The sequence below is a fragment of the Micropterus dolomieu genome, linkage group LG02 (assembly GCF_021292245.1).
Source record: "Micropterus dolomieu isolate WLL.071019.BEF.003 ecotype Adirondacks linkage group LG02, ASM2129224v1, whole genome shotgun sequence".
Classification (NCBI taxonomy): domain Eukaryota; kingdom Metazoa; phylum Chordata; class Actinopteri; order Centrarchiformes; family Centrarchidae; genus Micropterus; species Micropterus dolomieu.
The window spans coordinates 7,213,240-7,239,261 of record NC_060151.1 but is presented as its reverse complement, the minus strand read 5'-3'; the positions used below and the strand labels follow the sequence as shown (position 1 = coordinate 7,239,261).

The following is a 26,022-nucleotide window of genomic DNA, read 5'->3' as shown; positions in this document are numbered from 1 at the left end:
CCCAGGAATGTCTAAGAGTCAGATAAAGCGAAGGCTTGTACCTTCTTACAGCTTCAGCATCACACACACAGAGAAATACTTTTATGCAAGAATCAGCAGGCATATTGACTGCAGGACATAAATGGAACAGGATGTGCCTTTTTACTTTTTATAGGAGACTGAGATGCTGCATAAACCCAGGGGAGGACTGAAGCCTACCTAGGACAACATAACACATAGAGAAAGACATAGGCACAAACAAAGGTGCTCCAAAAACACATCACAGCTTAATAAGTCCAGGGCAACCTTAGGATAAACAATTAGATCTACATTTTTAGATGAGTTGAAAGTGTGTACTGTCTCAGACATCACAGAAGAAGGGGTAGAGGAAGACATGTCTACTGTAGAAACAACACATTCTACAAATAGCCTTCGTTAATTTCAATGCCAACTGCAGTGGCAAATGGTCCCCTCTGTGATGCTAAAAAGCTCAGTGACACACTTGGCCAGAGTAGCTGCTACGGGTTGGCTTCTTTGGTACAAAATGGCATCAGAGTCACTAGTGTGGAAGACTAGTTTTCTGGGATAGTACACTTAAGACAGTGCAAAAAGCTTTAGCACGCAAATTCCACACACACACACGTACAGTCAGTGCCACCTGTAGTACCTGCATATGGATGAGAAACACTAAGTAGGGTAAGGATGAAAAAGGCTTGGGTGTATGTGCTAAGTGGGTCAAGGCACATACAATAAACCCAAAGAAAGGTCGACCCACAAACAGAGCAGTCAGAGACATGAGCAACTGAGGACAAGAAGTGGGACATGAATCATATGAGGCCTGATAAAGGGCAGCCGTCTGTAATCCAAGCTATCATACATTGTCTCCATCAATATAAGACAACTGTCTCTTATTGTTTTTTCCTCAGTTACTTTTAAATGGGAGGACGAGAGGAACAGCATAGGTTTTTTTTACAAGTTTGAGAGAAGCAGAGAGGGAAGTGGTGGTGGGAAGGGTAGCAGGAAATTGGCTTGTTAAAGTTTACAAACAGAGCGAGGAGCCGGCTGAGCAGGAGGGTAAGTGGTGAGGCAAACTCTGAGGCAACACAAAGGCCGGCCCAGAGGAAGAGGCTTGCCCTGTGGAGCATGGGAACAGAAAGACGACGGGACAGAGGGAGAAAAGAGACAGGGGGAAAAAACGAGACGTAAAATGAGCTCACTATTGGCTGATGTTTGCTGGTCCAACTCTAAAATCCAGACATCACTAGTCATCCTACTTTCCACTGACCTAAACTTGTATGCACACACTCACTGTCCTATTTCTAGAGGACAGACATCATCTTTATGCCACAAGCTTCCTGGAAACAAATCCCGCACACTCTTCCTCATCTTTCTTTCCCCTCTTCCGTCATCCTTCACTCATCCTCCAAACTAAATCTCACATGTCAAAAGGCCTCCTTTCATTCTCCACTGATCCTGCCTTTCTCCCAAACGTTTTCCCCTCCTCGATGTCTTTCCTCCCCCACCACTACCGCTCTCCTTCCATCCCTCTGTTCTCTGTTTGCCTTTGCACAGATGGCCGGAGCAGCTGAGCAGGGCCAGAGGGTGAGAGAGAGAAACTGAGCAAAAAATATCCATGCATCCCAAACAACAAGAGATACACACAGCTAGTGCCACCCAAAACAACCGGAGAGGCTGAGAGGGAGACAGCGGGTAGCTGCAAGAACCGATTCATACCGCACCCTTCAGTCACAAGGGGTTTCTAAATGCCAGTGAGGCTATAAAATGTGGACAGTTGGCTTAATGAGGTTACTAACCACAACCAGTCGCAGCTTTTAGGAGAGAGGGTGGGCACTGCTGTGTGTGAGGAAGAGGGAATAGAGACAGTGAGAGTGGGAGTTTGTTTGAGTCCCACACTGTGGTTCAGACTGCATTTCATTTATCCTCTGCACTCATATTTCACTTAACTTTCAGGCGGCTGAAGAAAACCGAAAATCGTGGAATTGACTGTTGACTAACCCCACCCCCTTTAGCTAGGCACATAATGCAGTTCACAATAATGATAGCGGCAAATTTATCACTTAAATTATCATTTTTGACAGGCCCCGGACAAAGAGACAAAGGCAACTTGTCATTAGCTCCATCAGTTGGTTCATAACGCTGTCTCTAGATGACTTTTTAATGTTTCTAGATTTTAAATTGAGAACCCTGTAAATGGGTCTTAACCATGCACTTGATGACTGCGATATCGTGCTGAAAGACTGCAGCTAAAGCTACATGTTTCAATTAAAAAAATCAGCATCCACACCAGTTGATAGGCGCTTTCATACTGCAGTATTTTCTGGGAGTATTGCGCCAAAATGCTGGCTTGCCACGCTGTATGAAAGGTATGGAGCCGGAATAGGGGGGCAGATTTAATTTATTTATTTATTTGTATAAAGACAGCTGATGATTCATGTAGAGGTCATGACATATGGAGAAAAAAAAACAAGATTTGAGGGGCCTTTGTGCCTAACTGCAGTTGCTAAGCTATGATTGGACAATTGCTGTTTGGGGGACGGGTTTAGCGAACAGTCAATTACAGTTGTGTCAAGTACTGTTTACAGCCCAAAACAGGTCACAGGAAGTTATTCTAAATCACTTTGGGCACAGGATTTGTTGGGCTAACTGCATCAGGACAATCAAACTCCACCCACTTGATACTCCTAAATCTCTAATACAAGCACATCACTGTTTGACTAAGACCCTGTATAGTTTACACTGTGACCTAATTCGACCAAGCAGTGAACCAGGAAATATGTCTAATCACCATTCCCTCCTCTCTCCTTCAGCCTCCAGTGCTCTGCTGTTCCCACAGTAAACTAAAGCATCTGGCCAGGCTGTTCATCTCACTGCTCCTCTCCAAAGTACCCCACGCTTGTGTGTGTGTGTGTGTGTGTGTGTGTGTGTGTGTGTGTGTGTGTGTGTGTGTGTGTGTGTGTGTGTGTGTGTGTGTGTGTGTGTGTGATAAATCCTGATTGCACGGCCACAGCCAGAAAAACATGTCTCTCTCCTGCATGTCTCCAGACAGCTGTGAGAGTGCACTTCTCTCTCTCTGGCTCTACTGCTCACTCACCCGGCTCCACGTCATTAGGAACATTAGTCAGTGGTAAGCATAAACAGGCTAGCAACCAGGGCAGGAACATACTTTTTATCCACCCTCCACAGAAACTGGAGGTGGGGTCAGGATTTAAGACCCATCGAAACACTTTCACTATTTCAGCAGCCATGTAAACAGAAATGATGGTAAAGAATTCATGGCTGGTTTGCTGCCAAAGTTAATTTTTCACCCTGGCATTCAGCTTTTAAAGCCCCAGTGACCCTGTACATACATTTACCATGATTTTATCTTGTAGCATCTTTCCTACTTTACTTTTCTACCATTTCTTTGGGCTTTGGTAATTGTGACCACCATAAAGAAATCTGAACAAATCCATAAGCTACAATACGTATTTTTCCATTTGTAAGGCTTTGGACTTCACATGATTGTTTCTTTACTGCACAGTCTTCTTCAACATGTACCCACAGCTTCATATTATCTTGAATTTCATCCCCAATTACTGCAGCACTCCCAACTGAAACATCATTATCTTAATGCCATTATAGGTTTTCATTAAACCTAATTAGATTGAAGAGTTATTCACTTTGAAACGGATAAAGAGCTGTTGCTAAAAAAAAAAAAAAAAAAAAACACGTACGGGGTGAGAGCTGAACACCATACATATTCAGAGGCTGGAAAATGTTCACTTTAATAATGTTTATTTTAATAATGTTACCAAACACTGCTGAACCATGTTTTCTCAGAATGGGTTAAATTTCTCAATAATCATTTTATTCTACATATCAATGGACAATTTAGCTGAGAAAGCATTCTTTTATCCACCCCGCTTCACATTCATACAATTGGACAATAGTGCCGTGTGGCATAACCCTAGTTTTCTCCATTAACAAGTAAGCAGCTTTACCAAAACAAAAAGGTGCTGGTTCATTCGCACCTCAACCACAGCTCCTGACAGTGGATTTACATTACCATATGTTACATTACATAATGCTACATTGGGATTACATTCCTCCAGTGGTAATACTTAAGGTGGACCAATTCAGTATTAGATCTCTATTCTACCAATTTGATATGAATAAACCTAAAAAGGCAGAGTAAGAGTCTTTTTCTTAAGTAAAATTCCTCTTCCATCCGACTGTTTAATACTAAGAACCAACTTTTTCCGAGCATCAAGGGAAAACACGGATTGGCTCCCAGAAATCCTCTTACACCATCTTTGGTCCCGCCATGGCTACAACCTAGGCCGCAACTCAGAAGCTGGCATTTTCAACCCATCAGGGACAGAATGTATTAAATGACCTGATACATAATGGCTTTTGAGTTAGTGCACATTTCCAGCAGCAGATTCCAGACAGATGGCTGTGTCTGCTACATTAGGTCCGTTCCGAAACACTTGTGCACTGTGTGAAATGTTCAGAACATAAAATGGGTTAATCTGTTGAGAATTTCTGGTCAACCTAACTCAGACCAGGCAGCTGGTCAGCTGTCCTGACCTCCTGTGGCCTGAGCGAACAAAGGATCTGCAGGAGAATAACTACTTCAGCAGGCTGCAGTTGTGATCCTCCGTATTTAGCTAAAACAAAGGGTGGAGATTGAACAGAGTAGTATGGAAGTAGAGTGGGAGTCTTGAGCTGGTTTCCTCCAGGTTTGGCAGATTTTTCACTGTAAACTTATGAATGTAGTTGACTTTGCAAAAATGTGTTTGTTGGCCTTCACAATGTGTCAGAGTCATGTGGTAGCAGCTTCCAGGCAGCATCCCACTCCGAATTCTCTGCAATCCCCAATGGTGAGCTACACAGTCACTGAAAACAAAGGAAACCCACACAATAACTAAGCCACACAAACACCAAAGGCAGCGGTCAAAGCACCAGATCACGAAAGACCAGTAAATGACTCTTGTTGTTTGTGTATGTAGTTTACATGTTTTATTTCTTAAAGTTTTAATTAGATCTCATAAAAGGTGCCTTTCTTGTTTTTCTTTCATTAAAAGGATTTTGTATTTTAAGACGTTTTGTAAAGTTAGCTTTTGGCCAAAAGCCATGTAGTTTATTTGTGTTGTTATTTATTGTCATTATTATTACACATAATAGGCCTCAAGCAGTAAGCTAATGATGGCCAAGCCAGCTCTGCAAGGTGAGATCATCCTCCCAGGCATCATCCCTTCCTAATACCCACACAGGGACATGAACAAAATGTGTGTGCGCTCACAGTTGTGTGTGTGTGTGTGTGTCTCCGACACACAACAGTCTATACTGTCAATAACTGGAAGGCATCCAGCTCCACTGAGGGATCTAAGCTTTTCTCACTGTCTAGACACAAACATGCCGTTCTTCAATAATGAGGTCATCAGCATATTTAAAGAGAAAACTGGTACTTTGACCCCCTTTTTGTACAATCTACTACTGTGTGTGTGCAGGGGAGGGTGCACATGTACCAAACATGCCTGTTTAAAATACAGCAGGAGGATAGACTTAAAGAACTGCTCACAGGAAAATAGTGCAAAGGGTAGCTGTGATTCATAATGCAGATTAAAATTAACAACCGGCAATGTGGGTTATTGAGCTAAATGTTAAGTTAATGTCAAATCTGCTCTTGGGCTGTGATGTGTGCTCACGTCTTATCACGAATACTGTAAGTTAGAAACAAGAGTCTCTTCGCCTTCTCTTCACAAAGGCCTAAATCAAAGTGCCCCTGCTCACTCCCCCATTTTAACCGAACAACCATCCAAGGCCATGTATGAATCGCCGTGGTAGAAAGTTGGCTCTGCTTTCACAGTACACAACTGTGTACACACATACGCATTCTGTGAGCCTTCTTCTATCCCCGGGGCCTACTCTAAATAGTAGTCAAAGAGGGGATTGTGGGGGAAGGAGGCAGTGGCGGTGGGGGGCGGGGAAGACGGCATAAAAGATGCAAAAAGAAAGTGAGCTTTTGTGGCCGATGTAACCCTCAGCTAATGCTGTCATGAACATGCGCAAGCTTGATTGAATTACTCAAGACATAACTAATACCTCCGTAAGAGGATAGAGGGCTAGAGCAAAGATGTCGTCAGTGGGGGGGGGGGGGGGGGGGGGGGGGGGGGGGGGGGGGGGGGGGGTTAGTGGGTCGCCTCTAGTTTTTGAAGGCATTTTTAACGAGCATTCGGTGGCCTCTGACCCTGTAATTGACATGCTTTTATCTTCACAAGCAGAAAACCAAAGATACTGGCCTGCTGTGTTTGCTCTGGTAATAAACCATCCTCTTCCTTACAGCCAGAGTATGATATACAAAGCACACATCGTAATGTAAAAACACAAATGTCGAAGCAGGAAAATACAAGCACTGTCTTGGCTGTCTTTGCTTGAATAGCCGTTTAAAATATTTTATTGGTCTCATACAGAAAGACATGGGTTAAATGCCTCTTCCTTGGCTGACCGTGTATGATCCAGTTTATTTCAATCAAAATATAAAAGAGTAATACTAAGATTTTTAGAATAGTCCGTTATACATTTATAAAGTCCTTATTTTGATAAAGATTGACAAAAACATGTCTTGATAAAGTTTCCTTTAAAATATGTCAAAATTTACATCATTACACACATACATATATATTCATATGGATATCAATCTGACCTTTCAGTTCTTCCTTGCTGTTATCATGTAAAACGGCTCCAAACTTGTCTCTTTGAGGAGCACAACTCTGGAAGATTTAAAAGTAGCACTTCAATAACTTGCTGCTTGCTTGCTTGCAGCACCAGTGCATATGGGCAGGTGTGCTGGTACAAGTGGCCTCAGATTTGATTAAATGAAAATAAGGTGGCATGTGAGGATGTTTTAGTGTGTGTGCATCCCTCCTCTTTTTGCAAGGGGGAGAATGTCAGATTGAAGACGCCACATGCTGGCATGGCGCCTGAGATTGTCTATTCAACCTACTCTAAATCACAACAGCAGTCTCAGTCAACTCTTCATCCAATTTACGGCTACTTAGACACATGGCTTCCAGACTATAAACTAATCTGTGAAATTGAAAATTGGGGGGGGGGACACAAAGCTCCCAAAGAATGTGTGGTTACGCCCATGACAACATAATGGTTGACAGAGGGTCACAAATGCAAAAACATGAGTGCTATAGGACAGGCATACACTGTTTGAACAGGTAGATAACAAGAAATAGAGTTATTTCCACAGTCAATGAGGACATTTACATGATACTGTAAAAATAAAGCCTCGCCTTCTATAAAGAAAGCTTTCTCGTTAGAACTTTGGGAGTTATGTAACAGCAGGCCAGGATCACAACAAACCTTTTCAAAGCTAATGCCACTTCTACCCACCATCACGGCAACCACTGACTCTCATTCTCATGACACTTAGGTAGTAGGATGGTTTCTCTGCACGTCGCCGCCTCTTCCTCAGCTCAGTGCGGCTCGCTGCTGATCACACTGAGGCCCCTAAGAGCCATCCATGAGGCGAGTGGCTGATTACCACCAAACGCATCCCTGATGAGGATGTGCATAAGCATAGAGAAAGAGAAATTATAGGTGTATGTGTAGGAGGCGGATGAGTGGTGCATGACACCCAGTTAAAGCTAGCTGGGGGTTACCAGTGCTGCCGCTGCCTCCGTCAGCTTGATGCTAATCACAGCTCACACATTCCCCAAACACCCCCGACCTGAGGTCAGGAAACCGCCTCTGTCGTACACACAAATAAACTCCAAACAAAGCCCGCTGTGCTCCATAGCGTTCCCCACAGACTGTGGGAGGGCTGAGGGAGCAGGGGAGAGGGAGAGAGTGAGGAAGCAACCGGGATCAAAATGTTGTGCACAAATATGAAAATCTGGCAAATTATACAATCCTGTGTCTGTTCCCACACTGTGACTGTTGCAACTTTGTTTAAACTATTCTGTAACCTCAAGGTACATCATTGCTGACCTATCCACTTTCCTCTGTATTTTTAGTTCCAGTTACATTTAAATCAATCTGGCAAATAAGACATTATGAAGAAATTAGTTATCATTCTAATGGTAGTGTAACAAAAAACAGAAATGCTATATAAATATATACATGTTGTATTTGCTGCAACAAATCAAAGATTAAATTCTGTCAAAACAAGCAGAAGAGGTTTTTTCCGTCCTGAGAAGTATCTGCAAGTCTTCCCTTCAGGCTCCATACAGCCATAGCCTTTGAGACGTTTCTGTCCGGTAATAATTGAAGGCGATTCAGATCTTCTCTCATTGGGACTATGGTGTCTGAACAGCAAGAGAACAATGTTCTGAGACATTTTAGAGGCAAATCTACCTAAAAAAAATCAAGACAAAAATAAGTTTTGTATAATGTGGAAATTACACTGTCAGTAATATCCAAACTACTGATTTCCATCAAACTTACAATTTTTCTGTTTCCACCTCAGCTACGCTTACAAATTGTGATACATTTTTCTGAAATTAATAATCCGGTCTTCTTACGTACAAATTAAAAACGCAAATAAAAACAGCTGGATGGAAAAGTACTTACGTATGAAGACTTAAAGAGAAAAGCTGTAAAATGTGCCATCAGTTATCCAGACCTACCTCTAGCGTACAGCAGGGCCACGACAAACACACACACCAGTCTCCTCCTCTGCTGATTGTCAGGTGAACTCCTTAACGGTGTAAAGTACCGTCATTCCTACCAATTGATTTCCAGTGGATCAATAGGCTGCTGTCGTGCTCACACTGAGCCAGAACAACGGCCCAGCTGAGAGGAAGGAACAAGTCTTTTTCTGTCTCCTTGTTTACTCGGCTGCTGGCGTGTGTGAGAAAGAGCAGCAGATTGTGTGACAGACACCTGGATCACAGAAACATGTGATCAGAAAGGATGGCACTAATCCTAAGCACTCTTTGGAGCTTCTTTTATAATGTCCTCAAGTGAAAACTCAACTGAAATGAACGTATTACAAGACTATATAAAAACATTCCTCTTTGTTTGTTACATTTCTCATTTCTCAAAATAATACAACAAATCAGTAAAAAGACAAATATGACTCAAGCAAATGGTGTCAGTGCCAATGCCCGTCACAGTTTAGGGCTGTACATTGTGTATGTGTTCACACCCCCCCCCCACACTCCTTCCAACATCAAACTAGCTCATGTGTGCACACACACACACACACACACACACACCCCATCCTTCCCATGGTGCGTCCAGGCTCGGAGAAACTCGCCCCCCTGGGGACTGGCAGATTAACACATGACAGAGCTCGTTAACCCTGGACAAAGAGAGACGGTAATCTTGTACAGTCGGCTTCGACTGTCCTCAAACAGTACACAGACACAGCTACAGGGACAGAGAGAAAGGGACAGACAGAAGCTCAAGAAAGGCAAGAAAGAATGAGGGAGGGATACTAAGCAGTAACAGAGGCGTCAGTATGTCCCAGAAACTAGACAATACCGTGGAGAGGCAGGGCAAGAGGGTCCATCAGCCCCAAGACAATAAGGGCAGAGACAGAGTTCGACTACAAACAAGGCCGCAACGGCGAGGTTCCTACTACTGCCTGGCTGAGCTCCACCGTCTGCAGGGATGACCAGCAGGCCAGCACAGAGCTCAACTATTGATCGCACAGGAGGAAGTGGGGAGCAAGCCTAGCAGCTCCACAGATGGGAATGACAGAGACAGAGAGAGGAAGTGCATTAGTAAGGCAGGATCTCTGATGCTGTTAACTCCCTCCCCTGGGAGATGAGAGATAGTGACAAGGTTTTAGGAGAGGCAAAAAAAATGAATTGGGGGAGGGGGGGGTAGACATCGCGCAAACATGAAACAGCAAGAGAAGAGACAGAAGACCCGACAGAGAGGCAACATAGAAACTAAAGCTAATTTGTAACTTGAAGAGCCACTGGATCAGCTCCATAATGGGCCGTCTGCCCACAAACAAGCTCCTCTCTGGGGGTAAATGAGATCAGGCCAGCCCAGGACCAGCTGGTGGCTTGGATCAGTGACACCAGATAGAGTAGATACAGGGACGGAGGAAGAGGGCAGAACAAAGCATCTGGACAGGATGGCAGAAACACACCCGAGAGGCTTCGGCGTTCTCTCGAGATTTTGCACGGACACACGCACACAAAGTACAAGTGGAGGGACTGTGTCCATAAGAGGATTATGTCCTCCTGTTTGAAGTGCAACAAGGCACGTTCCAGACGGAATCTGATCCCTCGCAGGACAACAGACAGGTTGAACGGTTGACCAGCTACACACCTACTAACTACAGCTTTCTAAGGGCAAACCACACAACTGGCCACAAAACACCTCAACATCTGCCTACTAACTGCCAGAAACTCAGCATTTACCACATCCACAACAACCAAAGACATGCTTTTAGCACTTTGTGGAGAGTTGATGATACATCTTTATAGCAACAAACAAATACATTAAGACAGGGCACAGCAAGATTTAAATGTCACCAGGAGAAATTGATATGACAGAGAAATAAGTCGGCCCCTACAGCTGTCTATGGTAAAAGGTCTATCATTCTGTCAGCACCAGGGTCTTGCACAAATGCCTATGATTCCACACGTGGCTATGGTGAGGGCAGGCTGGGTAGCCTCTGACATAATCTTGACTACAGCAGCCACTGGGCCAGTGCAGCAGACGTACAGCAATGTCAATGTAAAGAGAAGAGTTTGACACAAATTTTTGTCTTGAAGCCTAGCAACAGGGCTGTGAACCATGTCCAGTATCCATCCTCCCACCAGTGGAATTCAGAGCGTCCAAACACAGCAAATTACTGCAGCTGTTGGCAAATACAGCCTCAAAATCGCACAGCCAGTTGCCAACTGAATGCCCCGACAACTGTGACAACCGTGGCTGCTATCATGACTGGGTGCACAGACCACAGCAAAGTTTATCTCTGTTTTATCTTCACTGCACAGATTCAGTGATGTGCCCGTGGCAGTTTCCTCAAGCTTCAATCGCCCAGAAAACAGAAGGAAATTCAGCCTAACATACAGGCGCTGTTGGTGTTTTGATAATCTTGCTATTAAACTTGCTAAACTATTGTGCTGTTGCTGCCATCGCTTAAAACAGGGCTACACATGATGGTAGAAATCTTTAATGGCACTAAGAAGTGCAAGGGTCATGAGTTCAGGCGGGAAAAAACCTGATGACCAGAGCCACAGGCATGCCCTTGTCACAATTGAGAAGTTCAAAGCTCGGGTGGGGGGGGGTCCTTGGGCTAAGGGCAAGCTGACACACAGGTCTATTAATGCAACAATCATCTCCCCTCTCAGGATGGTGGCAGCATGGGTCGAGAGGCCAGCTGAGGGCAAAATAGGTTATTAGTATTTAAACTGACATAAAATATAAGCTTGCGAAAGATTTTAAATTATCTATAAATCTGCCAACCAACTGTTTGGTCTATAAAATTATTATTAAAATTATTTTTCTGTTGATCGACTAGATTCAATGACGTGTTGAATTGTTTCAGCTAGAGTTGAATTAATAAATTACTGACAATAAAAAAAGTTTTTAAAGAACACTTTCTACAATTTTAATGATTACTAATCATTATCAAAATTACAACTATTTAATAGTTTGTCAAGCCACTCGATTAATTTAATCATTATTTCAGCATTAGTAGTTAATTTTTTTAATCTATGCTCCCTCTAATATGCAGGATTGTTTCAGACACTGTCAATGCGCACTCCCTCTTATTGCAGTGAGTCACTAACACTGTAGACACTTACACCCTTTATTCTAGCTCATCTAAGAGAGCGCAGATCTGCCAGTGACAGAAGACAAGGTGACGCCGCCTTTTAAAAACACGCCAACAACAACAAAGAAAAGATGTAACTTAAGTCCACTCCAAATTGGACATGAGAGCATTGTACCCACATTTTACATTTTTTTTTTTCACAATTAAAATAATTAGCTTTATTTATTCAAGTATAGTTTCTGACATATCCTCTCTACACACAAAATGCATCTGTTAGTAATCCACATCCTCCAACTAATAAATGTTTTAAGACCAACTTAAATATCTTCATAAAAACAGAGTGGTTTTGTAATGGCAGCTAAATTTAATTTCACATGATTGCATTAGGCCGCCTGTCTGTCCTCCATTTCCCTGCCTCATCCACCAACACTGAGTCAGCCATTCTCTCATCCGTGCGCAGGGGGGGCGGACTAGCTGATGGCTTTGGCCACCTCTGACTTAAGAGTCCTGGAGTGTCTCCAAACCCTGCGTGGCCGAGCCTTAAAAGTGTTCACATTAGTCGCCCTGGGATGCCATTTAATCACGATGACATCAATACCTCATGGTCGATGACCACACATCTTTGACCGACCAGTGCCCATTGTGGCCACAAAGATTGAGACAATTGATGTCGCTGTCTGTGGGGGAGGAGAACTGAGTTGTGGGCAAAGGATAAAGATTTTCAATGCTTGCATGTTTGCAGTTTATTAAATGCTCTTGGCCAGGATTTGGGAGCTGGCACTGTTTTCTCCTCCCCATTGTTCTACAGAGGGGAGTGTAATCTGTCTTGTTGCACTCACTCACCAAAAAAAAAATATATAAAAAATTAAAATAAAAGAGTCAGTGAAGGAGCAGCTACAAGGCCCTGCAGCCTTAACCCTCACACCACAATAGCTGATCACTTTTGGGGGTGATATTAATCACCTCTGATTACATGCCAGCATGAGTCTGTTCGCTCAGAGACATTTCAGCTTTCTGCACACACACACACACACACACACACACACACACACGTCTGAGGCAATCACAGCTTAAACATTCCACTAATGCCCCTAACGTTATTCTGTTTAGTTGACATGAAAACGGAGTGGGCATAAGCAAAAAATATTAGCCCTAAATGTGCCGGCTCTCCCCTCCCTGAGTCGACTGAAACATTTCTCAGCACTCACACCACTTGGCCCATCACAGAACAATGGGCATCCGCGATGGAGGATGAGAAGGAGGGGAGATAAGGGAGAAAAAAAAAAAGTTTAGAGAGGGAGAAAAGACAAAATGGTCACACAAAGAGGGAAAATATTCTGTAAAAATAAAAAAAGACCATGAATTAAAACAATAAATCTGATTTTAGTTAGCCTAACGTGTCTGTTGAGCACTTCCAGCTACCATGCAGCCTGCCACCGCCCCATCAATTCCCTTTTCAACAGCAAACTGAATCTGAAACCGAGCGGCTCACGGACACAAAGATGAGGTGACACTAAAACAAAACCGTTCAGACCTTTTCAGCTGCACATTTAACAGAAATATTCATTCACACAAAAAGCCAGCACAATTCTGATGCATTGTTTAGTGTTAAAATGAGGAAGCACAAATAATAACACGGTAAGCACAACTGAGACTGTGCAACGCACGGGAGACATAACGTTAATTATTCAGTCAGTTTATGTGAACGTTAATTAGCCTGGCAGTAGTTACAAACTGACGTTAGCATGCTAGCTAAAGCTAAAACAATCTCTCGCCCTTACCAGTCAGTGCAGCGGCGAGCTAGCAAAATCCTCTCCAGCTACGCCCTGTGTTAGCAGCACAACCCGACTGAGTCCTCGAGCCAGAAAAAAACGAAAGTGAGGATGAGGTTAAAACATGAACCCGGGAAAAAACGGAAGAATGACGCGCGAGAGCGTAGCGAGTGGTCGAGCCGAGCCGACAGACAAGGAACTTCTGGGTCTCGAGCGTCGTTTTTCACAAGTGATGCGCGTTCACTGGAAGGAAGAAAGGAGGAGAATGACGCTTCAGTCCACACACACACACACACACACACACACACACACACACACACACACACACACACACACACACACACACACACACACACACACACACACACACACGTAGACCGGTGAACGGATGGATGGGCAGGAGAAGGAGGAGAGGACGGGGATGCCGCTTCCTTCAGGTGCAGTTGGAAAACGCGACATTAATGAGTCATTTATGTACGAAAGCAGGGCCCTACAGGCAAAGTGGTACCCAAAAAGTCTCTACGTGTGTCAGCTATAGGGATGAAAATAATTGATACTTATTAGTCGATCTACAGAAAAACAAGCTGAAAATGATTTTACACTTCAATATTAAACAATGTAAAGGAAGTATAGCCTACCTATTCCCTTTCTTACGGTTACTTTCTTGCCGAGAGTTAACTAGAAGAGTGATACCCTTGTCATGTGTAACGTAATGTTAATCTAAAAAAGAAGCAGTAGGTTAGCTTAGCCTAGCATAATGACTGGAAACAGAGGCAAACTGCTAGCCTGGCTCTGTCCATAGGTAACAAAAACCACCTACCAGCACCTCTAAAGCTCATTAACTAACATGTAACACACACATAACTTCGTTTGTCTAATCTAATCCAGAAAAACAGAGTTGTAAAAATTACTCATGCTGTAGGCCTACTATTTACAAAGCTCCCCCCAAGGTTAACGGGGAGCTCAGTTTCTTAAGGATCCATAGCAGGTTAATTCCAGCCATGTCCAAAGGTACAGGCATACCTAAATGGAATGCAGCCGTTATTAAATAATGTTGTTAAGTACACCTGTTAGACAAGTCAGTATCCACCATTAGAGTTGCCTATTTATCGAGGCGGGAACCGCCCTGCTAAGCTGGTCAATCGTGGGTGTGACAGGATTAAAAAATAAATGAAAAATAAATTTAAACAGAGGAATGACTGAAGACAAAACACAATTTGTTAGTTCAGTCAGATTGGTAAACATCTGCATAGTGTTAATTAAGTTTGTGTCCAACTCCCTTTCTCTGCCCTAACAGCCTGTGAAAGTAAATAAATGGAGGTTGGAATAGTTGTTTGACTTATTATGCTGGTTTGGTAATGACATTTTTACAGTCTTTTTTTAAAACCTCAAAAATAGGAGGTTACTACGAGTCTTTGAAGGCAGCATTCACCACGACAGCGCGCCATGCTGAAATTGAAAGGGGTGAATAGCGAATAGCAGGGGGACTCTGCTTTTTCTAAGCGCAGCCAATCGCCTCCCAGGCTGGGGGATTATTCAAATTAAGGATGATGTCACCTCTTGCAAGTCACCCTACTCTCTTGCCCGAGTTCTTCCCGGTTGTCTGTTACCCTCCCCTCTTAAGCCCCTGCACCCCCTTTTCTCTCCTCTTCAAACCCCTTTCTTCTTTTCTCCATGCCCCACTGCACACACACACACACACCCTGCTGCCCCACATGCATCAAGTTGCATGCATTGTCCGCCTTCAGTGTGACTGTTGCATCGAGAATTTAACATCTCTAAACACATTTCAGACCTGTTGATAGTACAATTGTAATTGGATTATTAAGACTATTTAAATGTGATTACAGCCATAACCAATTAATCTTACACAAGGATTTTCCACTAATGTAGATACAATTGAAGGCCTTGCACATTTTTAATGTTCCTTTGTTTTAAAAGTCAAATTTCCTGCGGGCAACAGACCTTACAGGTGATCTTGAACATGTGCACCTGACCTGCGAGCTCAGTCTGTCACAGCCAAAGTGAACAGAGCTGAAAATTAGAAGAAACTAATTGAACAGGGTGAGCTCGCCAGCAAGATATTAAGGCAGCAAGGAGCAGCAAATACAGGGCCTTCCTTTCGCTTAACGTGTGTGTCTCAGTCATGGTCAGACACTGAAGGGCGTTGTTTCATCGCCTACAAGCTTTTGTTTCTGTGGGCCGTGTTTCTGTGGGTCGTGCTCAGAATGGGTCTCTTCATCAGAGACAGTGTGGGTGGGCATGCCGCCTGTCTGCTGCGCTGCTGCTCAGCTCCCGGCAGCCGCCTGCCCCTGTCTGTATGAGCCAGGCTTTTGTGTACTGGTCTGTTCAGTCGGGCCTGTGGCGCACTCCTCTCTTTCCAAGTGCTGGAGAGGGGAGATTCGGGCCTGCGTTGGTTTTTTTGTGGTGGAAATGTAGCCTACATGGCACAAAACCAAAAACATATGCACCCGATTTCATAAAAGTACATTTATCTCTTGTATCTCTTGGTCTCCCTTTGTCTTTCTCTGTCAGATTTCCAGAGGATGTTTTGTTTGTGTTCCTCTGAGGTGGATTGGCCCACCAGCTTATTAGGCTATTGCTCAGCGTTATCTGCTGTTCAACAATGCCACTTGTCTTGCTCTAGCTGAAGGTCATGTCAAATCCACAGACATATCTACAGGATTAATCAAGTTATTCAAATAGCCTAACAGGTCAGGCTAGATGTAGTTGGAAATAACACCCACATACTGTAGTTGTGTGTGGATTTCATTGTGACCATAACAAGTGACCATCGACCGTGCATGTGTGTGTGTAAACAAGTATGTGAAAGACATGGAAGGAGACCAGGAAGAGGGTGGGGACTCCGGTGGGGGGGGTCAGATGCCTGCTGGCTTGATGCTGATGGACGTATTGGCATGGTCAACCAGGCGCAACAAAGAGAGGAAGGTGGGTTTTTTTTCATACAGGCAGTGGTGTGCGGCAGCAGAGGCAGGAAGGGGCAGGGCTGTGTACTGCTGCACAGTTCCCGTGTTATTTATCTCATTGTTTTCCACCCCCTGGCCCACAGTCCAGCTGGGGCAGCCACAGCACAAAAGGTCTGGCGCTCAGTCAAGCCCCGAAACCTGGCCTCCAGTCGATCAGGGGTCTGCTACCTTTGACGAACTTCTACACACATCAGTTATTTAAACAGCAGCACATACAGGCATGCTTTCATTGCGTTTACTCCCGCATGTACAGTCAGACTGTAGCCTGTTGAAGTCTGGATCTTCAAGCCACACAAGAAAGCAGCTGGCAGTGAGAGACACACCCATCACACCAGACATAGTCGCCATCTTTTTATAGGCATATTCACAAATCAAACCCTCTCTTAAATGCATGAGAGGTATTCCTATTAATGACACTTCACACTCTAATAGTGGCTACCTTATAAATGGGGTGTGGATGTACGAATACTACCAGGAAGATACAGGTTAGCACATGTGGGTGCAGCGGCTGCTTTCCCTGAAGGGTGCAGCGTGCCAGCACAGCATTTCATTAACATGCAACATGCTACCGCACTCACTGACAGGCGGCATGTGAAGAAGAACTACAGGCCACACAGAAGAGGGTGACTGAACCTCATTAACGGACCCTTATCATATATCATGCATGCTCTGCTGCAGCTTGTGGGCCACGCACATTATACTGGAGCGTGTCACCTGTGGGCTCGAGATTCAGATCCCTGCTGACTTTTATCCTAGTCCTTTAATCAAGGGTGTATTTCTGAGTTGCCATGTGAATGCAGTTAACTAGGATGGGACACCGGCTCCACCCTGCTGTTTGTTTTCTCTGTGGGACTGTTTAATCAGCTTAAACCTGAAACCTGATAATGTACAGAGCAAGATGGCCGGTTCCTGTCAGTCTTATTCTAAGTGCCTGGGCACAGCCCCGTTAGCATCCTTGAGTAAATAATGCATGCAGGTACTAAGGATATTGGACAGCCATACCACTCCACTGCACTAAGAGTAGTGAGTATGCCTTGATCTTTGTCTGTCCCAAATGCTCTTTAATTTTTGTCCATTTGCATCTTGAGCAGGTTTTCTTTGGCTGGCACAGCCTGACCCTGACTCTGCTTCCATTTACCTTGTGTTGAGATGTGGTTTGTGATAATGGTAAGCTGAAGGTTAAGTACTTTACTTACACTCTCAGCATTTTTTATCTTTAATGAAGGCAGCCTAACCCTTCCTCTCCTCCTTAAAGTACCAGTGTTTTAGCCTCATTTCTTTATTGCTTCTGGATTGCATTGTTTTCCTTTGATTGACTGGTTGGTGGCTGCAGACAGAGCCTGCTCTCTCCCTCTAGTGGTGTCAGACTACCACAGCAATCCAAGCTTTGTATCATACTGTATCTATATAATTTTCTATAGCAGCCTATCCCAGCACACACTAAGAGGACACAGCACCTCAGACAGGTGTATTCTTATGTATATATTACAGTTTATTAAAAGTGTAAATAAGCAGTCTGTAACTCCCACATCCCACAACTTCTTTAGCCTTCCTGGCATGACAGAGATACAGTATGGAGCCTGTTATTATGAAATGGTATTTCATTATTCTCATTTTTATATTTAGTGTTGTGTTCATTGTTATATGATTATAGATATTTTCCAAAAGACTGTTTTTAGTACACCAACATTGCCATCCATATAGCAATGCATTGTCGGTCTGTCCGTCCACCACTTTGGTCCAGACTAGAACATCCATAATAGAAACAACTATTGAACATTTTTTACAGATATCTGTGGCCCCCAGAGGATAAAGCCTAGTGACTTTGGTGGTCCCCTGACATTTACTCTAGAACCCAGCAGTTAAAATATGTAAATTAAAAATGTTTTCATTTACATAGTGAAATATCTCAACATTAACTAAATGTATTGGCGCAAATATGTACAGTGACATTCTTGTTCCCAGAGGATGAATCTTAATGAATTTGGTGAATCCCTGACTTTTCTCTAGTACCACCATTAAGATGACATTTGAGTGAAATCCAACAACTGTTGGATGAATTGTCATGAAACATTTATCATAGCCTGGGTTACTTAGGTCAACAATCTTGACACAATATCAGTCTTTCCAGTTTATTTTGCTGACATGTACTTTAATTCAAAATGCAGCATCTTCACATAAAAGATTCAATACCAGTGAAGATAAGAACCTGTACAATTTCCTCCTGTACAGAAAGTGAGAAACTCACTTTTAGCTATTACTGGCAGTATGAGGTAAAATAATTAAGACAGCATACAAAAGACAAGTAAACAAATGATAAGCAATAACACAGTTACCATTAAATCAAAGTGGCATTAAAAGAACCTTCCCGTAAGTGTCAGGAGGACAACACTAACAGTTGCATTACATTGCTTTGCTCCATTGTGCTATATAGCTCCCTTGTGAAACATTTAAATCCTATTAAGCTATACATCCATCTTGTTTGTAAATAAACATTAATTAAAACGAAACACATACAATATTAATTAATTTAAGTTAGCATGTAAGTGAGCAATAAAAAAAATGTACCATTAAATCCTGAAACACATTTTGTGCAGAGATCATATCTTTTCCATTGAACAGTGACCTTCATATGCCTCCATGCAGCATGCTGGAATAACATTACCACTTTAAGTTTCTTTAACAAGAGTGGTATTCTGAATATTCTTTAAAAGGGTAAATGAAGAACTGCTGGTTTTTTAAAGATAAAAAAGCAATTACCCTTTTACACATGGCTTCAATGTCAGTGCCCAAGTCTGACACATTATATAAAATACAGACACAACTCTATAAGCTGCATACATACCCTCCAAAGTCAATACACAGTAACTTCATATTTTCCTCACAATTGACTTAAGACAGGTGTCTGACTTTTTGACATCTTACCTTACCATCAACGTTATTATACTGTAGAGCTTTTTTGGGAGGAAAAAAACAGCATGGAAAATTGTCAAGAACTAGTAAACAGAGGTCAAAAACCAAACTGCAGTGACAGCTAGTTAAAGCTAGCTGGGAAAATATCCTTAGCAACACCTAATTTACCCACTTTTTTCTGTTTCCTGGAATTGAAAGATCTATTTTTGTGTTCCCCATCTTGGTCCCTCAACTTTACCTGCACTTGGTCCTTGCGCTTTTCACTGCAGCAACAGATATTTAAAACAGTAACTTAAACACAGCCCCTTTTAGTCTCCTGGATTCACCTCTTTCTACCAAAACAAGACGGTCAAAAAGCCTATACCCTGGTTTACTGAAGAAACATGTGCTCTCCAGCAGGCTGCAGGACACTGAGACACAAATTGACGTAAATCCTGGTCTGGGCTTCTAAACCAACCACCTACCTCCTCCACCTTCTACCAGCTAACCTTTTCAAAGACCTCTGGTCATCTCTGCGACCTACAATGCTGAATCACTTACAACTGGCACTGTACCCACTAGCTTTAAGGCTGCTGTGGTTAAACCTCGACTTAAGAAACCATACCTTGATCCAGGGTCTTTTAATAATACTTACAGTACCTGTCTCAGACCTTCCATTCTTTTAAAAAGTACTAGAAAGAGTTTCGTCTCAGAACACATCAGTAACTTTTTTGAACCTTTTCGATCTGCTTTTAGTGCCTGCCACTCCATTGAAACTCCACTTACCAAATTGATGAATGATCTTTACTTATAATGGATTTGGATTTTACCTCAGTGCATCTATTGGATGTCAGTGTGATTTTTGACACCATAGATCACTGTATAGTCCTAGACAGACTGAAAAATCTATTTCAAGGTCTCCGGCCTGGCTCTCACGTGGTTAAAGTTTTACTTATCTGAAAGAACACACTGTTTTTCCTACAATATCATATCAAACATTTCTCATGTGAAATATGGAGTACCACAGGGCTCTGTTCTTGGCCCTCTGCTTTTCTCTTTATATATTACACCTCTTGGCCAAATTATACGCAGTCAAGCAATTAATTTCCAATGCAATGCTGATGATACTCATCTGTATGTGGATGATCATTCCCAAATTATTGTCTGCTTTGAAAAACTGAGTGTCACATAAGTTCTAGCTCCTAAACTCTGATTAAACTGAGATGCTGGCCATTGGCCCTTCTTGACAAAGACACCAGTTTCATTAACAACTGCGTGGTCCCTTAAAGTTTGACAGCCAAGAATCTCTGTGTTAGGGCAGTCGTGATAACCGCAAAATTGAAAGCCAACCGTAAAGGATGGCAAGTGCCGCAAAAACCGCAGTGTTCATATCCACTTCAGTGTGTGTTAAATTAATAAATTAGTGCTTCAAATATTCCACAAGTGTAACGAGCTCTGTAACCGGTCAAGTACGGATCACCATGGGATGTACGTGACCCGACTTAAAACTTGGAAGCTGTAAGTTGCTGTGTTTTGTGTTGTTTTACTGTTTATTTTGTAAGTTAGTAGGTTGGTGTTAGCATATTGAGCGGCTAATGTGATACTGATGGACAGTCAAGAGAAACCGTGAACGGAAAACCTCATTTGAAGCTCACTAAATAACAAACGTAATATGTTGGATACCTGCAGCTGTTTTTAATGTTGCTTTCTGTAAAAATTTAGTTATAACGTTACTACAGCGCAGGTGTTAGCTTTGTTAAAGAATGGAAGCCCATTGTACTCCGCACCGGTGTGTGCTTTGCTGCGGTATGTAAATTAACTAAATCAAAAATGGCAATAATACCACATACATCCTTCATGCCTTGTACCATCATCCGTCCGGTGGGCGGTTCTCAGTTTCACTGAATCTTGGTTAAATTTGGCTAAGAGCCTACAAACCTCAACCCCTTTACAGTTATTGCTCTCTGCTTTTGTAAGGCAGCATAGTCTAGCACAATGTGCAGCTTCTAAAATGTTCTACAATGACACAGCTCTCTTTAAGCATCACTTGACATTGTTTGAATCCTGATTTTCTATCCACTAACCACTTATCCTGTGGAGGGTCGCGGAAGGGCTGGAGCCATTCCCAGCTGACAGGACAGACCCTGGATAGGTCGCCAGTTTATCACATAGAGACAACCAACCATTCACACTCACATCCACACCTAAGGGCAATTTTTGAGTCACCAATTAACCTATTAACCTGCATGTCTTTGGACTGTGGGAGGAAGCCGGAGCACCCGGAGATAACCCACGCAGACACGAGGAGAACTCCACGCAGAAAGGCCTGGGATGACCAAGGTTTGCACCCAAGACCTTCTTGCTGTGAGGCGACAGTGCTAACAACACCCTTATTTTCTATAGGAATACTATTTTACATCCTTGAACGGAGCACTTGTAGACAGTAGAAAGGCGCTGTCTCCCATGCAGTCACCTGGGTCTTTACAGCAAAAACAGTTCATACATATTGATGACTTAACTGGTTGGCTGCGGGGCTTGTCCATTCTCATGCAATCTTCATCTCCCTCAGGCCAGAAGAGGACATGAACAAAGGGGACGAGGGGTGAACAATGAAAACAGGAGTGGAGGAACAGCGTTGAGGGAAAATGTTGCCGAAGCTAATGCTTACCTGGCTGTCTTTTGTGTCTATTCTACCTCTGCTATTAACATCCAGAGAACATACATCTATTTACATAATCAAGAGGCACAAAAATCCTGTCACCTGGGTAGCCATGTGGACAATAAAATGATAATAAAAACCATGTACATAGTGGACCATTCAAGTGAAAAATTGCAGCCATTTAGCTAGTGGACCCTGTGTCCAGTCTACAGCAATGAATATGTTTACTGGCATTATGTGTGTAGTCATCAAAGCCCTATCAAACTGACATTTCAGAAAGAGAAAATAAATTATTCATACAGTACAAAAGCCTAAGCAGGTAATTGGGCTTGTGACTGTGCAGTGCGTTCTACCATTCCAGCACAAATTTAAATGCAAAATTCAAACTGACAACGTGGTCCAAGGTCAGTCTGTTCACTCTCAAGGCATTTATCGTCCCTGCTGGGTATCTGAGAAAAGGAGTGGAAATGCACTCTGCTGTAACTGGAGTGGAAATATAGTGCTTTGAAGAGAAAAAAGAAAGTGCCCTTTCACACACACACACACACGGCTTACTCCCTCTGTGCCGCCGCCTCCTCCTCCTCCTCCTCCTCCTCAGTCACAGCAGCAGAGGAAGGAGCATGACGACCCCTCAGGCCCACGGAACTTGCCAGAACTGGGCGTGTCTGTGCACTCTGCAATGAACGTGTGCAGATCGGTGACGCGTACCTGCTCCTGTTTTTGGGCCTGTAGAAGGACAATGTACAACAAAACATTTTATGCAAATTAATTTAACAAGTGCTTCACAGACATATTTCTTTATTTGAAAAAATACATGCTCTCGTAAGGAAATAACAGAAGAAAGAATTTGATGACGAGTGCTATGCTGCCCAAGTCCTTGGCCATTGTGTAGATTTGAATAATCTAAAAAAAAAAATCTTCATGCATCAATAGTCACTTTATCCTGGCACTCATTTTCTAAATCCAATATACTGTAATTGGATTTGAGTTCTTCTTTTGAATGAAATAGTGTTTTGATATTCTAAAAAGGACCTTCCCCTAGCTGTTAATGACACTTTTCATAAACTTTTTGAAACTGAGGGGACAGTCATTAGTTTTGCAGGTATTTAGTCAAGTACTGGAAAATTGCGAACTAATGATGGCCACTGGCATGGCTAAAAATGCACAGAAATAAGAACACAACTAAATAAAACTATACCATAATGGTGTCGTAGGCTCCGGTGATGAGTGCAATGAAGAGGGAGAGCACCATGTAGATGAAGAGGGAGATAAAGGTGTATAGGTAGACCTGGCTGAAGATCCACACCAATGTGCCGCTATGCTCCATCTCAGCGAACGTTACAAACATGTCGTCTCCGTTGATCAGAGAAAACAGGCACTCTGACACTTTGGACAGGGAACGAAACTGTACACATGGGTCGGTGCAAAGGAACAACAACACAACACACATTAGTGCAAATTAAGGCACATTATATTAATGTAGTATTACACTGAGACAATCAGTGTAGTAGAACACTGAGGTGAGGCTAAAGCATTTAACATGTCATAGAAATAGTTTGACAATTTGGAAATATGCTTATTTGCATTCTTGCTAAGAGTTAGATAAGAAGATTGATACCACAATATTGTATTCAGTTTAGCAGGTTGGCAGTAGCAGAGGCTTACTCCCCAGTCATTATTATCCTGTTATTATTAAGCTATGCTAATCCACTAGCCAGAGTTGCTATACCATATGAAGCTTCCTAACCTAGCTGGTTAGGTAAGCTTAGCTGAAGACTAGAAATGGGGAAACAGCCTGCCTTTCTCCAAAAATAACTAAATCTGCCTACCAGCACCTCTAAAGCCAGGCTAGCTATTTCAAGTCTTTTTGCTAAGTTAAGCTAACCAATAACCCTGATGATGTTGGGCTTGAAACTTGCATTTTTAACATGGAGATTGACCCAGGCACAAATGCTTGGCCTATTTTTTTATTTACTCTCTCGCGAGTCACATGACTTTGCGGATATGCAATAATTGTCAGAGAAGACTTTTTGTAGCAAGGCTTTAACTGCCAGTTTTAGTGTGATTCTTTATGAAATTGAACTTCTACAAATATGTTTGTAGCGATGTCAGCTTAATTTTGCCCTTTTCAATAAAAATATTTTGTCTATTCTATTGCATGTGACGTTTTATTAGTTTCTATATGTAAGGTTGTTTGATTTGTACTAGAACCCAGTACAATAACATTGCAAGCAAAAACAATATCTCCACATAATGTTGTCATGATTCATATTTAATAAATGCTCATTAATTATACATAGCTACAAAGATGATATGGTGGAGGCTATTTTATGATAATTAGGCTGTTCTGACATGTACTTGTGGTCTGAATGACTCATGCCTGCTCATTCCCAGTTAGAGACCCAGCAGAGTGTGAGTTCAGTACCTTGGCATGATACGGCCCCAGCACAATCCATCCACAGAAGCAATATCCCATATAAATGGCAGCTGCACAGCAGCAGAAGCGGATAACATTAGGAAAAGCAGCTCTTAGAGTCACAATCAAGATCTGTGAGATAAGAGAAGAAGAAAGATGATCTTTACTGTGTGTGTGTGTGTGTGTGTGTGTGTGTGTGGCTTATACCTACATTGTATTTCTGAAAGAAGCTGAGGTAGCGGATGACTCCCACCCACACCAGCAGAGTGGAGGTTCCCAGCAGGATTCCGCACATGTCATATGATGAAAAGGTCTGCATCGTACCAGTGACACCATTAATTACCAGAAACTGACTGAGACGTGTTTATATTATACTTCAGCTGGAGATGATCGTTTTTCTCTGACAACTATTACCTTAGACTCGATCCCAATTTTGATGAAGCTGCCGATGATGGTGAACATGTCGCTGATGATGAGCAGAATATACCAGCCATTGATGAACTCCATTCTGTCTCCCCAGCTCACACTGCGGCCAAGTTTGTGTTTGAAAAACTGCACGTACTCCTGGTTAGGGACATGGAAGATGATCAATAACACGAGGAGCTGTGTTTTTCAAGGAAAGCACCTTTAATTTCTTTGTATTTTAAATAAACAATATATATTGTGCAAGGGCTGATTTCAAAAAAAGAGAATAGTATGTACAAGATTTCTGTCACCAAGTAAAACAGTATTTTCACAAAATAAATACATTAATGTTTGGTCTGCTGTCTTACATGTTGCAGGAGGATGCCTCTGAGGATGGAGCGCCCACACAGCAGCAGGGACAGCAGACAGACAAACGCCACCACCACGTCCAGGAACTCCCGTGCATAGCTCTCCGCTGAGGAGCCGAATGAGAGCGATCAAAGGCAGTTGAGAAAATGACAGATAAAACAGTAGATATTAAGAGTCAGATGAGTGAATATCTCCACAAATTATGTGACCCCCCCCTCCAGTTACTCACCGTGTCCAGACACGTTGGGGTCTCTACACTCCTTTATAGAGGCCTGGTTCTGTAGACTGATCTTAACTTTGCCGCTGTGTGCCCTGTTATCCATGACAATCTGATAGCAACAAGAACCAGGGTAAATATACCACCTCAGGGTATGCACATTTTTACACTACTCCATCAGTTTCCATCAACTCTTATCTCAATATCCAACGAAGGTTAAAATCAAGGGCAACTGGACTTGGTTGAAGATACTGGAAGACGTTTCGTCCCTCATCCAAAGGACTTCTTCAGTTCTGACTGACTGGCAGGGAAACTCAGCTATTTAACCTCAGTGGGGTCGTTGGCCCGGGTCATCGATACCGCTGGTTCGTTAGTGTTCCTTGTTGCTGTGACGACTGTCGTTACAGTCGTTAAGACTACCTGTGGCCAAGACTGAACGACCATCGTTGGTATCTTCACCTGAGGACAATAGGTTACGTTTGTTGAGTTTCCTGGGAAGTGATGAAAGGACAGCATTGTAAGTGGGGGATAAGTGGTGGCGTAGACCCCCTCCCCTGTTCAATGACGG

General features: G+C 42.8%; 2 protein-coding genes across 4 annotated transcripts in view; both read right to left on the bottom strand.

The window, feature by feature from the left end:
- The window catches only part of wu:fb95e10 (cell surface glycoprotein 1), a 30,776-nt gene extending 16,961 nt beyond the window's left edge, over positions 1 to 13,815 (bottom strand). The window contains exon 1 of one of the 2 annotated variants that reach the window (XM_046072125.1): positions 13,519 to 13,815. The gene's annotated coding sequence lies outside the window, so the exon portion shown is untranslated. The remainder of the gene's footprint in view (positions 1 to 13,518) is intronic. The other variant, XM_046072118.1, reaches the window with a different exon arrangement.
- A 4,799-nt stretch (positions 13,816 to 18,614) lies between these two features.
- LOC123984914 (mucolipin-1-like) overlaps positions 18,615 to 26,022 on the bottom strand; it is a 12,134-nt gene continuing 4,726 nt past the window's right edge. The window contains exons 7-14 of one of the 2 annotated variants that reach the window (XM_046072176.1): positions 25,467 to 25,566; positions 25,237 to 25,343; positions 24,878 to 25,027; positions 24,675 to 24,776; positions 24,473 to 24,595; positions 23,246 to 23,452; positions 22,603 to 22,773; positions 18,615 to 22,496 (exon numbers count right to left, since the gene is read on the bottom strand). In XM_046072176.1, coding sequence (XP_045928132.1) covers positions 22,642 to 22,773; positions 23,246 to 23,452; positions 24,473 to 24,595; positions 24,675 to 24,776; positions 24,878 to 25,027; positions 25,237 to 25,343; positions 25,467 to 25,566 — 921 coding nt within the window. In that variant the 3' untranslated portion in view covers positions 18,615 to 22,496; positions 22,603 to 22,641. Of the gene's footprint in view, positions 22,774 to 23,245; positions 23,453 to 24,472; positions 24,596 to 24,674; positions 24,777 to 24,877; positions 25,028 to 25,236; positions 25,344 to 25,466; positions 25,567 to 26,022 lie in introns of both variants that reach the window. The other variant, XM_046072166.1, reaches the window with a different exon arrangement.